This window comes from Anolis sagrei, chromosome 1 (genome assembly GCF_037176765.1).
Source record: "Anolis sagrei isolate rAnoSag1 chromosome 1, rAnoSag1.mat, whole genome shotgun sequence".
Classification (NCBI taxonomy): domain Eukaryota; kingdom Metazoa; phylum Chordata; class Lepidosauria; order Squamata; family Dactyloidae; genus Anolis; species Anolis sagrei.
Genome location: NC_090021.1, coordinates 318,989,259 through 319,002,039, shown reverse-complemented (window position 1 = coordinate 319,002,039; position 12,781 = coordinate 318,989,259). Strand labels below are relative to the sequence as shown.

Below are 12,781 nucleotides of genomic sequence, written 5' to 3'. Positions count from 1 at the left end.
CAGATGTTACATTACCAGCTATGCTAATAAATGGCTGCCAACTATGGCCCTATAGATGTTACTAGACTGCATCTTCCATCAGCCACAGGCAATATATTCAATGAGGGATGCTAGAAGTTGCAATCCAACAAAATCTGGAGAGCTATAGGTGCTCGTACCTCTAACAAATACGATATATTCGGTGTATTATTACAAATCTATTAGCATTAGAGCCTTGTAGTCAAAGCCCATTATTAATGGTATTTGAAATACATGAATTCCACATCTAAATACTGTTTTTCCACTTACAAACATGGGTATTTCCCAACATGGTGTGCTTTGGATGTCTTGAATGAACACTGTCATTATATCTGATTACTTATCACATACCATAATATTGTTGGAGTATCTGTGTAAAGTGTTTAAGTGGGATAAACACTTCTAGACCAATGGTAACTATCACCTTCCAGTTGCAACTGCATGTCAAATTAGAACCTTATCTATGGAACAGGTTTAGATCCACAAGTGCCTTTAAATCACTAGAAGGCTCCTTGAGTGAACAAAATATTTTCAAGTGATAAGTGAGTCAAAAATCAGATATGCACTTCTATTTAAGGTAAAGGTTGTCCCCTGACATTAAGTCCAGTCGTGGCCAACTCTGGGGTGTGGTGCTCATCTCCATTTCTAAGCCGAAGAGCCAGCGTTGCCCGTAGACACCTCCAAGGTCATGTGGCCAGCATGACTGCATGGAGCGCCGCTACCTTCCTGCCGGAGCGGTACCTATTGATCTACTCACATTTGAATGTTTTCGAACTGCTAGGTTGGCAGAAGCTGGGGCTGACAGCGGAAGCTTACGCCGCTCCCCGGATTTGAACCTGCGACCTTTCGGTCAACAAGTTTAACAGCTCAGTGCTTTAACCCACTGCGCCACCTACACATGGTATTAATGCATCATCTCAATAAAATGTGAGAACAATGCATGCCATCTTTCATATGATTGTGTATACAATCACTAACACGTCTTCTACATGTTTTACACAAACGTTTATTATTAGTGAAATTGCCAGAATCTATACTTGTCAGTGCCCCTTGCATCCAACCAAATATCTGTAATACAGTACAAGTAGTATTTTTGTTTTTGTTTTAAAAAAAACTTGTATTTTCTGCTCTCACTGATGCTTCTTTCAATAGCCTCATTAAGATGAGAAGTCTTACTTGTCAGGATTCTCTTTGGGTGCTGGGAATGACTGAGGGTTTACATGAGCCAGTGTAATGAATTCATTCTTTTCCAAACTTCCAACCAATATACGGATTTTTGACTCTACCAAGCCAACCCTGGAAGAAAACAAATGTATTAACACTGGACAGTAAAAGTTAAGGAATATATAATTTAGTTAAAGAAAGGAAATTCCAATTTAAACTCATGGAAGCAGTAGGTAATATCAAACTATGCTCGTAGACCAGTTAATGGACACTTCTGGTGGAACGAATTTTCTATATATGCTGTTCACCGCTTGACCCCTCCACCCACCAATATCTGCTCAGTTAAGGGGACGGCAAGAGAAGAATGAGAACTATGCCCACACAATGTTGTGGGCATTCATGTCAAATACAATCAAGGAAAATTTGCAGCTATTGACAGAATTTGTTAACAGCCTACTGCTTGTGAACTGGGTTCCACTCACAAACAATTTTGCTGTTGGATTTAGGGGTTAATCATCCCTGTGACTCCCCTTGTAAATTATGAGAAGGACTGGAGGAATCTAAATTTCATGACTTCTGATCACCTTGATTTTCCAAACCTCTCTCTGAAAACAAACTCTAAAGAAATGCCCAAACTAATTTTTAAACTTTTGTGCTTTCTGGCATGAAGCTCCAGTTATAAGCGAAATGTGGATTTATGATAGCAAGGTGCCTATTTTAATTCTGTTGAGAGAAAATCATGACCATCAAGATTTTTATTTTTATTTTTGTTAAAACTGTTTATTTTGATTATGGTACATAACAGAAAAGCAAATCATGGCAGATATAATCAGGTCCCAATATGTTTGACATGTACATGCCTATCTACCTTATTCAATCAATCAGTTAATTATGACATTAAGTACAAATTATTATCCTTCAAGATTTTTAGAAATAAAAGGGAGTCCAATCTTTTGGCACTCAAAATACAACATTCTTTTGTGTCCCTAGGTTTCGTTTGCATTAGCTAACAGTGTACTTTCTAAGTTAAGTTCTTTGGATGAGATCAAAGCACTTGCAAAAAAACCTTTATATTTAAAAAATAAAATTATGCATGATAAAACTATATTCTGACAAACCAGTGTCCTCCATCTAGAACACACAATTTATGGAAAATAAAAATATAAAGGTAGAAAATGGGGTTCACACCAATAAAGACTGATATAGGGGAAAGAGAACAAAGAATCTGTTAAGTTACTTACCATTCTAGTCGTTGTTTTTCTGTTGGTGCACTTGCTAGAAGTACAATATAATGCCTTCAAAGATAAAAACAATATGATATACTGTCTCAGTTTTGAAAATTCAGATCACTCCCTCTATATTTTCCAGTATTTTATGAATATAGTGTTAATACAATTTTTAGATTATTTACTTCAGAAAAAAATAATTAAAATATTAATTCTCACTAAATTACAATGATATTCGGATGGCCTTCAAAAACAGACTCCCTATGAGCCACATTCTCATTCTCATGAACTCCATTTGCCAGAACAAACAGCATTAATTAGCAACACAAAAACACATTTGTTGACTTGATATTTTTTGTAAAGTTGGAGGTGGGGGGATTTAATACTTCAAGTCTTATAACCTAACATGATTTATTGGGAAGGATGAACATAAATGTGTCCTTATTGAAGAAGGTTGGTATTTAAGGTTTCATAGTTAGCAACCATGCATGACTAGCACATATTTAGGATAATTCTGGGAAGTAAAATTCATAAAATGGACCAAACCTTTCCAAAATTCAAGCAATCTTCACAAACCTAAATGCATTGGCCTGAGACAGATGATATGTGCCCTGATAACACACACAACTGTATTCTTCACCCAGACATAGGTCCTCAAAATAATCTGCTATCTCTATTGAAGGGAAGGCAGCCGCATACTTGTAACACAAGGGAAAGAATTGTAGAATTATGAACCATGATTCAGCCACTGCTTTATGAATGTTGGCTTGCCAGCAAAGTTTGAAGGAATATTTTGGAAAGAGAAGTCCTTTGTGAACAAATAATCCTATCAGAATCTTTGATCCAAAAAATTACAACTGATCAAAAAGTACAATTTTAGCTAACCCCCCGTTCATACTTTCATGTTTCATAAAATTAATATTACATTTACTTTTTAAAAGCAACCAATATTATAGAGGGTAGTCAAAACATTCTGATGAATGCTGGAAAGTAGGCACTTTCCCCCATCATTTCCATCTTACATGAGAGCCAATAGTATTTTCCGAAAACAATTTTATCATATTCATATTGATAGTTTGTGATCCTTTGCCTCAAAAATACTGCATGAATTAGTTGGTTATTATTATTCTGGGATATACAAAAACATAGCATTTTGTACCTAAATATAAGGAAAACGATGTGACACATTAAAATTATTAAATATCAGTTTCTGACATATGGTAATGAAAATATTTATGGTGCTTTAGTAAGTTTTCCTCTTTTTCACTGTCTTACGGGCTAAAATTCCAAAATGTTGGAAGAAGAAACACCACTTATTCCCACATGCAAACTTTGCAAAATGATTTGTACATCTAGTGAGTGCAGCCTGGTGAAGGCAATCTTTGGATCACAACAAACAAGTTTTCTTTAATAAGTTTGATTTGAAATTGAAAGGCATTTGATGGGCATCTTTCAAGCGACTTGCAGTTTCTCAAGTCGCTCCTGACATGGAAAAAAAAGTGCTTTAGTTGTGTATTCTTGCATGACGGAGGGTTGCACAATATGGCCTTTTTGCTTCCTTTCAATTCTAACAATTATGTGGTTTTATAATCATTTATAGGAGAGAGCTGCTGTAATGGCTTTACCTCAAGAGTTGTCTGAATTATGTCCACAACCTTTATGAAGCTGAGGCTCATATCTGGATATAAAAACTAGATCTTGATAGAAATAAGCATTTGCTGCATTCGCTATTTCATACCCAAACATGAAGAAAATATTTTCTCCTGCATGAAAATAGCTTGCAGCTAAGTTCATTATTATTCAATTTAGTACCCCTATTCAAACTTCTATACCAGTTAAGATCTCCAATTCTCATGCTGAGAAATTACTTTTATTTCATTTTTCACCAAAAAATCAAATTCATATTACTGATGCATACAAACAGCTATTACTTGGGGGGGGGGGGGATTTGTCATCGGTACCATGATTCTAAAAATTGTGCATGAAGCTCATACAATTGATTTTAAATCCTTTCATATGTACTTTAGGAAATTAACATAACTATACACTGCAATGGTTCTCAACTTTTGACCCCTAGGCTTTCTGACCTTCAAGTCCTAGAAACACCAACGAGTATGGGTAAGGTTTTCTAGGAGTTGGAACTCCATAGTATCTGAAAGATCAGAATCTGAGAAACACTAAAATAGAAGAGTAAGTTGAATGTTATCATTTTACAGGGAGTTGTTGTGTTTTTTAAAATATGCTATTTCTGATCTAGTAAGCCAAATCTTTAAAGGCTGGGAAAAAGTAAGGCATACAAATTCTAATATTAATGGTTATAAACCTGCAACTAAATATTTTTAGAAACATTAAGAAGTACATTAATAAAAAAAATCACGTTAAATAAGGTGCTGATATTTGTAACTGGTAGAAATTTGACACTCGAAGAGCTGACTTCATGAGTAAATCAGTTTCAGCCTTCACTGCACATTGGCAACATGAGTAATGAGAATTATATTTAGTATTCTTGGAATTATCAAAGGCATGTAAATGCATTATTTCCCACTTTGAAACAAAGTAGATTTAATCTTCCATAAAAGATATGAACCTTCGTAAAGCAAAAATATTAAGAAAAAGCAAAACACAGACACATTATTATGGTCATCAATCTTTTTTTAATAGGGGAAAGCTGTAATGTCATTCTTTTAGACTAATACATAGCCGCCCTATACAGAAAAGTTTACTTTTCACCTTGAGTGGGTAAGTTATCAATTTTAACCAAAATTAAACAAAATATTCATTTAAAATATAATCATGCTTTCGCCATAATACAAGATACATACAAGACTTCCTATCAAACTAATATTTGAAATATAATGAATATAGTAATATGTTTATTGTCCAAAAATTCCTTCAGAAAAGTTTGAAGAGGAGTTCTGGAAAGCCTTTTGCTAACAAGTAGAGTCCACAAGTATCCTATTTATTACCCAGAGAAAACGTAGATAAAATATGGGAATCAAATCATCCCTTGTCTACTTGCTATGACATCATTTGTTGTTATCTAATTTAAATGAAAACAAAAGTGAAATTCTTCTAGATTAATATTAAATACATACTTGTATTTTTGAAAGAAGTTTGGAGCTTCAAAAAGTTTGGACCACTCTGCCTTACTCAGCAAAATTTCATCTGTGATAGCAAGACCTGAATTACAAAAACAGATTTTAGCATCTTTGTATATTATTTCTTCTACTAGACAATAATTCATTGAAATCAAAGCAACTACTGGCAGTTACAAACATCCGGCTTACACATGGCTCATAGTTAAGAATGGAAGTGAGACAACAGGAAGTAAGAAAATTCTACCCCTTGGAAGGGAAAGTCACTCCTGGAAGACTTATCATGGGGAAAAGGTGTCCCCACTGAAGCTTTATAACCAATCCATGTTATCACAACAAACCAATTTTTTCAAAATCCAATTCTCACAGAGACAGAAACTAAGGTGAAATCTTCTGAACAGGGGCACAGGCAGCAAAACAAATATCTCAGGAGTGTTCACCCCTCTCTATGCTATCCAGAGCCAACACACACAAACACACACACATGGCTGAAGCATCACTTACATACAAATCCAACTTGGGAACAAACCTACAGAACCTATCTTGTTCATAACTTGGGAACTGCCTGTATTTCCAAGCATAATACCTAACTACTAGGATGGCCAAGAGAACTAAAGCTAGATAATGAACTACTGCCACGGGATGCTCCTTTTGAATTAGTTGAGAATGCTCTTCTTAGGACTAGAAAAAACCTTGAGGTTCAAATTAGTATTAGCTAAGGATTAACAAGTTATCAGTCTACAGCAAATATAAACTAGGTCAGATTTTTCAGAATAGATTTTCAGAACTGCTTACCTTGTTTAAATTCTTCAACCATGACCATACGTGTAGAAACGGATACATTGTAGGTGGAGTTCTGCTGGGGGTATGCTGGTGTAATTATAGGCATAAGATGGTACCTATCACTGGGGTTTACCTATACATAACAACAGCCAATCAGTTTTCTTCAATCATATTCAAGTTAAAAAAATTGGATCTGTCCACTGAAAAAAAATAAATCCAATACAGCAAATAAAATGCTATACTGATAGCTAAGAGCCATTTCAAATCATAAAGATTGTTTTACAACTCACTACTGAGAAATTTCATATAATAATTTCCTGGTATCCTACTTCTAATTTATAAAAATTGTAGCAGGAGTTTGCCACTCTGAGTTTTAGATATAAAGTTATTTTAAAAAACAATATTTTCTTTCCATTTGAAGTTGTATATCCTACTTCATAGTCACACAATTCAGGAGGCATCCAATCCTTGAGGAAGTATTATCAGATACACAATTATCTGGAACCCCTTTGTAATATGTGGTGTAATTACTCCTGTAATTGTCAAGAAATAGCCAATTTTGTTTTTAAAAAAGACTAAGTAGCCAACAGGACCAAATGTGTTTAACATAGCTTTTATTTAGAACATTATATTTGATGAAGGAAGGGAGGAAAGGAAAATTGTGGACGCATTTCAATACTTTTAGATGTTTTTTTAAAAAACCTGAAACCCTTTCATTTTGTTTAGATACTAGAGTACAGGTTTTCGACATGTGAAAAGGGTGAACAAGCTTAACATTTGATATGGGCCTTTAATAAAGAAAGCTATATTTGAAGCCACTATGCACAGTCTTCATAAACACCAATTTTGTGTTATCCAACAGGCTCCAAAGCCTTTGTAGTCGTAAGTGTCATTATCTCCAGCTCAGTTTCAGCAAACCTAGAACTTGTAAATGGTAGAAAATATCCTATTCTATTCCACTTTGAGCATTGTGCTGGTTTTGTATGAGCCCAGCAAAATGCCCTGCATCACATAACCCTATTGCAATGCTGAAACTAAGGAGATATGGACCAAACAATGGAGCATCACTAGGAGTACCATGAAAGCCACCCTGGGTTTTCAAATGGAAGAAACATACTTGAGTACAAAAGTTTTTCCTGTTCTCCATGAAAAAAGGATGCTCTTTTCTTTTCTTTTTGAGAATAAACAATTACACTTCCGATGTAAGTGAAGTGTACATACAGTCTTGGTCCAACTTGGAACACTATTTTGTGCCTAATACAGTTGTTTAGAGTCTTAAGAAAATCACAGTTGATGAAACTGAAGCATATTCACATTTAAGTTCGGGCATCTCAAAATTACTAAATTTTAATATGAGATTTGTGCCAGTCTTCAAAATAATCTGGGACAAAATTAAGTAATTTTCCATTTTAGTGCTGTAAGACTAACTAATATTTGAATATGAAACAAAGAGCAGTTCACTGGGGTTGAAGCAACTGGATTTACAGTTTGAACTTATAGGGGAAAAAATAATACACTAACCCTTGGGTCCCATACAGGCAAATTAAGATTGCATTCTTCTGGCTGTTTCAATAGCACTGGATTTGGCCATTCCCTGTTTAGAGAGATTGTAGTACTGAGTAAGAAAAATACTTATAACAAGCAAGCAAACATGTTTGAATGCGAGTCTTCAGTTTATAAACCAGATGAAACTTCCTTTCAAAGACAACTGGCTACTTCGTTTCCTGATTATGGGGTGATTTCTTTGAATCCATACAACTTTCATAGTGCTTAAAATCAGCAAATGTTAACAGTTGGGAAAAAAAAACCTTTCATATTGAGATGTACTTGTTCAGTTTAGGAGGCCTCAATACTATTATGCAGCAATTATATATGAAGAATATTATTTTAACATTTAAATTCATCCCCTTTGTGAAATACAAAGTAAGCTACTGTCAGAAAGAAATATTGATGGTATGCACGTGCTTTTTTTTTTTTTTTTTTTTTTGATAAACACATATCCGGGTAAGTTGTGGACTTCCAGGCTCAGGCTCTTTACCTGATTTGATGAGCAAACCGCCACCAATGTTACTGGGAAGTATTACACCATTTAATATATGTAGTTTTATTTATATTTTTCACTATTGGGCCCTTTTGCTCATGAGGTTTATTTCATGGGAGGGATTACTTCAATCATCTTCAATCATCACAACCGAGGAAGAAAATTATCTCGGGGAACATCTACATTGTAGAATTAATGTAGTTTGAGACCCCTTTAAATGCTATGGCTCAGTGCTATGGAATCCTGGGAGTTGTAATTTTGTGAGACACCAGCACTTCTTGGCTGGGAAGGCTAAAGACCTTGTAAAACTACAGCTTCTATGAGTTCATGACATTGAGCTATGGCAGTTGAAGTGGTGTCAATCTGCAATAATTCCACAGTGTTGATACTTCCTAGGAGACAAGAAATATTTAGGCTTTGGTGAAGGAGGGAACACTGAACATTAAAGAGGTAATAAGACAGACTGTGCTAGTGAACAACTGCTGGAATGATGCTGGATACAAGGGTTTACTTCGAATATAAATTTGAATTGCCATTTCATACACACTATACTACCTATTTGTTATGCATCTTAGATATTTATGGGGCAAGTTAAACAGATATATATCTGAAGCTTTTGCATAAACCAATTGTGTATGTGTGTAATGAACCACAACTGTTTTAGAATTTTAATTCTGGCCAGGACAACCCCAAAAAGCACAATTCCACTTTTCCTAGTTAAAACTGCAGGGAAGAGTCAAATGAGTCTGAAGAAACAAAACAGGAGTACCGTAAATGGACCATGAAGCCATGAAATGTATAAAGTGTTTTTAACATCTGTAATATATCACAATGTTTTATCAACTCAACTGAGAAAGCTATGTTAGGAAAACGAAGTCTCCAAGATCCCACAATTTTGAATGAAGATGGAAGGACAGCTTACACATTTTGCACACAATCCTGAAAGTTTAAATTTTAAAAGTTTATGGTTCTTTGTGCAAAACTTTTAAAAGTTTACCTCTCTACTGAAATACACAATGAAATTGCCTTTTTGTTCTTTCTGGAACTATTTCAGGCAGCAATTTATTTATTAATTAAATTTGGAAAGTAGTAGATCACCATCTACAACAAAGATGGGCATAGTGTGGCTCCCAGAGCTGATTTTTACATTTCTGAGGGGCCATTAAATATAAAATATATTTAAGAAATTTTGTTTGCCCTCAAGTGCCCTAAGGAGTATGAGGCATTCTCACCATATTTTTGCTAACCTTCTAGTACTAAAGGACCATAAGAGGTCTTTTAAAAAAATAGGATGTGACTTCTTACTTCTTATTGTTAAGAAATGTCCTCTTGGAATTAAAATGGCATGGGGAAAGGCTAAGAATACAATGGAAATGTTCTTGTGTCTCCTAGAAGTCATGCAGGGATTTTTTTAAAACTCTTGCAGGGTGGGGGATATAGCCCTTCAAAGACCCCCGGAGAGCTAATACAGTCATCTTCCATGGTTGCCCACCCCAGTCCAGATTCTCCGTTATTTCCTGAAACATGGGTCATGGCAATCACAACATGGATAAGACTGGTAGCTACCGTCATCCCCACAGTCATTCCTTTGACTTTTGTGGATTTGATTTAAATTGTTCTTTGTAGGAATCTCTAGGTTCTCTGGTATGACTCCATGGTCAGCTTCTAGCAAAAGTTGATCAGTGTGTTGTGCTGGAAGACCTAGACATTCCTAGAGAGGTGTTCCTTCAGGTAAAAAAATAGCCATTTCTTTATTTGTATTTTTTCACTTTCACATGGGTCCTGTGCCCCTAACACCAGTGAATGTGGAAGGCTGACTGTACTTTGGTCTAACTGTACACTTTTACAGATACCATTCCATTACACCAAGCCACCCAGATTAGGCATATATGGTGTGCCCTCTGTAGTCCTGTTGACATTAAGACAGATGGAGTCACAAACAAAGTGGACACATTTCCACCAGAGACTACACGTTTATTTTTTAACACTTCAACAAAAAGTTGAAGATGTACAATGAGGGCTATAAAATATGACTTGACAGCTGTACATCCCTGGCACGATGTCTTGCAATTCCCCAGGGAGATGCAACTATTCCTTTAGGTGTACTTCTTAACCTGACACCATCTGAAGGAATGCCATAGAAACAACACTAAAATTCAGGGTCAATAATAAATTTTATTTTAGTGTAATCTAAAGAGACATACCATTTAGAAAATACCAAGAAAAATTTATGTACAAGAGTTGATGCTATTGCATTTGGATAAAGCTGGCATGTTCTTGCTACTAGCATAGCCCAGGAAACTCCACCAAGGAAACCTAATATATTGGAATAGATGTTGTGCCCTGTTGTTGTAGAGGAAAAAAAGACAGACAGCTTTAGTCATTTTCACTCAACTAGAAAAAAAGCAGTTTTTTAAAAGAAGTCAAGTTTGAAGAACTCCACTTACGTTTGGCCCACAGTTTAATAGCTCTCAGTGTTAACCTGAAATTGTCAATGTTTGGGACTAGATGGAGAATTTCATCAGTTACCCTGCAACCTAGAAGACAAACCCAGGTTGTATAATTAATTGTAAAGAAATATTATGCAAGACTGTAAATCTTGGTGAATTATGATGTCCCTTTTGTTCTTCATTGAAGAATACTTTTAAGTCATATCATGCCTTCTTTCCAAGCAGGCCAACGGCTGAGTCAACAGATCCGTTCAATTATGAGCTATGGGACTTTTTATTACAGTTTTATTACCACTTTTTCAACAACAGAATTAAGCTACAAAATACCAATTACAGAAAGTTGCAAAATCGGAATTCTGGATTAAATTGTATCCTTTCTGATAGTCAATGTCAAGGTCTGAGCTGTGTCATTTGATTAGCAAATGACATCGCACAAGTCAGCCAAACAATTCTGTCTAAGCTGAAAAAAATATTGGCAAGGCAAGAAAAGAAAAGGCAAGAAAATTCTACACACAATTTGACTAAAGATGGTTTTCCAGAAGGTATCCACTCATTCAAAATATCAAAAATAGATTTCGTTGCCGGAACACACTGCAGGTCTATTCCACACTTTATTAGCTACCACCTTTATGTCTGACATGAAGGTGGTGGCATATGGGCATATGTCTTACAATAGCAACATGCAATTCTAAATAATTTGCTGAAATATTTTAAGTTGCTTTGAGTTCTTTGGTTGAGTAAATTGCTAATATATTAGAACAGTTTGAACAGCTCATGAGCAACAACTTGTACTATCCTATTCCCTTGTTCCCGTTTACAGCTGGCCATGTTTTACACCGGTTCTCACCATAGGTTATTGGGCACTGATTTGAGCTTGAATTACTCTTTTATACACTGTTAGTTTTCTCTTTTATTGTGTTGTGTGATTATTTTATGCACTGCTTTAGGCACGTTGTGCCATGTGTAAGCAACCTTGAGTCCCTTCGGGGAGATGGGAGGCAGGGTAGAAAAATAAAGTTATTATTAAGAACATAGATACTTTGTATCAGAGAGTTGCAATCATATGTAAAAGGTACATTAAGGAATGGGTAAAGACAAAGAGCCTTCCTTAGCTAATTTTTAATCTGCAATACATTTTTAAGTAGCAGGTGATGACATAAGGAGGTTTTAAATTTGCGCTAAGAATGACTGATAATATGGATTCTGTTTCTGGCAGTGAAAAAATGTAAATGCAGTACAACAGCAGTTTAACTGTATGGCAAAACCACTTTAACAACTGTAATTTTTATCCAGGTTTAATCACAGAATAGATCTACTGATTTCACACTCTAAATACGACTAACTTTGGACCGAACTCATTATATACTGATATATCATTACACATTTATAAAACTGATAGCATACAAAATATCTGTAAAGTTTCAAAAGACTGGCTTCTCACTTTTCACAAGTAGAGGCAGTTCCCAACTTAGAAATAACTTGTAGATATGAATGGGTTGGGGGCAGCTAGCTGAAGAATGGTGCAGTTAGCTCCCTGTTGCTCCCCAGCCAAGGTGAAGGAGGTTGGCGAACGAAGCAGGCAACAAGCTCATTGGCACCTTATCTCCAGTGCGATGGGGAGCCTTGGTTTCCTGCCAGTCCCCTTGCCCTTTGCCAGAGCACTGGAACTCCAGTTTGATTTTAAAATGCACCCATTCCAACTTACAAGCAAATTCAATTTAAGTACAAACCTACAAAACATATCTTGTTCATAACTTGGGGACAGCAAATGATAATATACTCACCATTAAGACTTCGAATGCATCTAATGTCTAAATTTTTTAGTAGACTATCATCTCGAAGGTCTAGATCTTCAGGAATAGTCTGCAGTGCTAACCGGGCAAACAAGATATCGATCTAAAGGGGCAAAAATAAAGAAGGTAAGTAGGTTTTCATCACTTTTATGTATACATATTTAGTTGTACAATTCAATAACTCTATACTGGGCAAAAGGAAGGATAAAGA

The 12,781-nt window shown here is 35.5% G+C and overlaps 1 protein-coding gene across 2 annotated transcripts in view; it reads right to left on the bottom strand.

The window, feature by feature from the left end:
* PAPOLA (poly(A) polymerase alpha) overlaps nt 1-12,781 on the bottom strand; it is a 49,273-nt gene that overhangs the window by 12,709 nt on the left and 23,783 nt on the right. For both annotated transcript variants that reach the window (XM_060755892.2, XM_060755884.2), the window contains exons 7-14: nt 12,562-12,673; nt 10,775-10,864; nt 10,532-10,670; nt 7,808-7,880; nt 6,299-6,419; nt 5,504-5,588; nt 2,424-2,477; nt 1,195-1,314 (exon numbers count right to left, since the gene is read on the bottom strand). In XM_060755892.2, the coding sequence (XP_060611875.1) occupies nt 1,195-1,314; nt 2,424-2,477; nt 5,504-5,588; nt 6,299-6,419; nt 7,808-7,880; nt 10,532-10,670; nt 10,775-10,864; nt 12,562-12,673 (794 nt within the window). The remainder of the gene's footprint in view (nt 1-1,194; nt 1,315-2,423; nt 2,478-5,503; nt 5,589-6,298; nt 6,420-7,807; nt 7,881-10,531; nt 10,671-10,774; nt 10,865-12,561; nt 12,674-12,781) is intronic.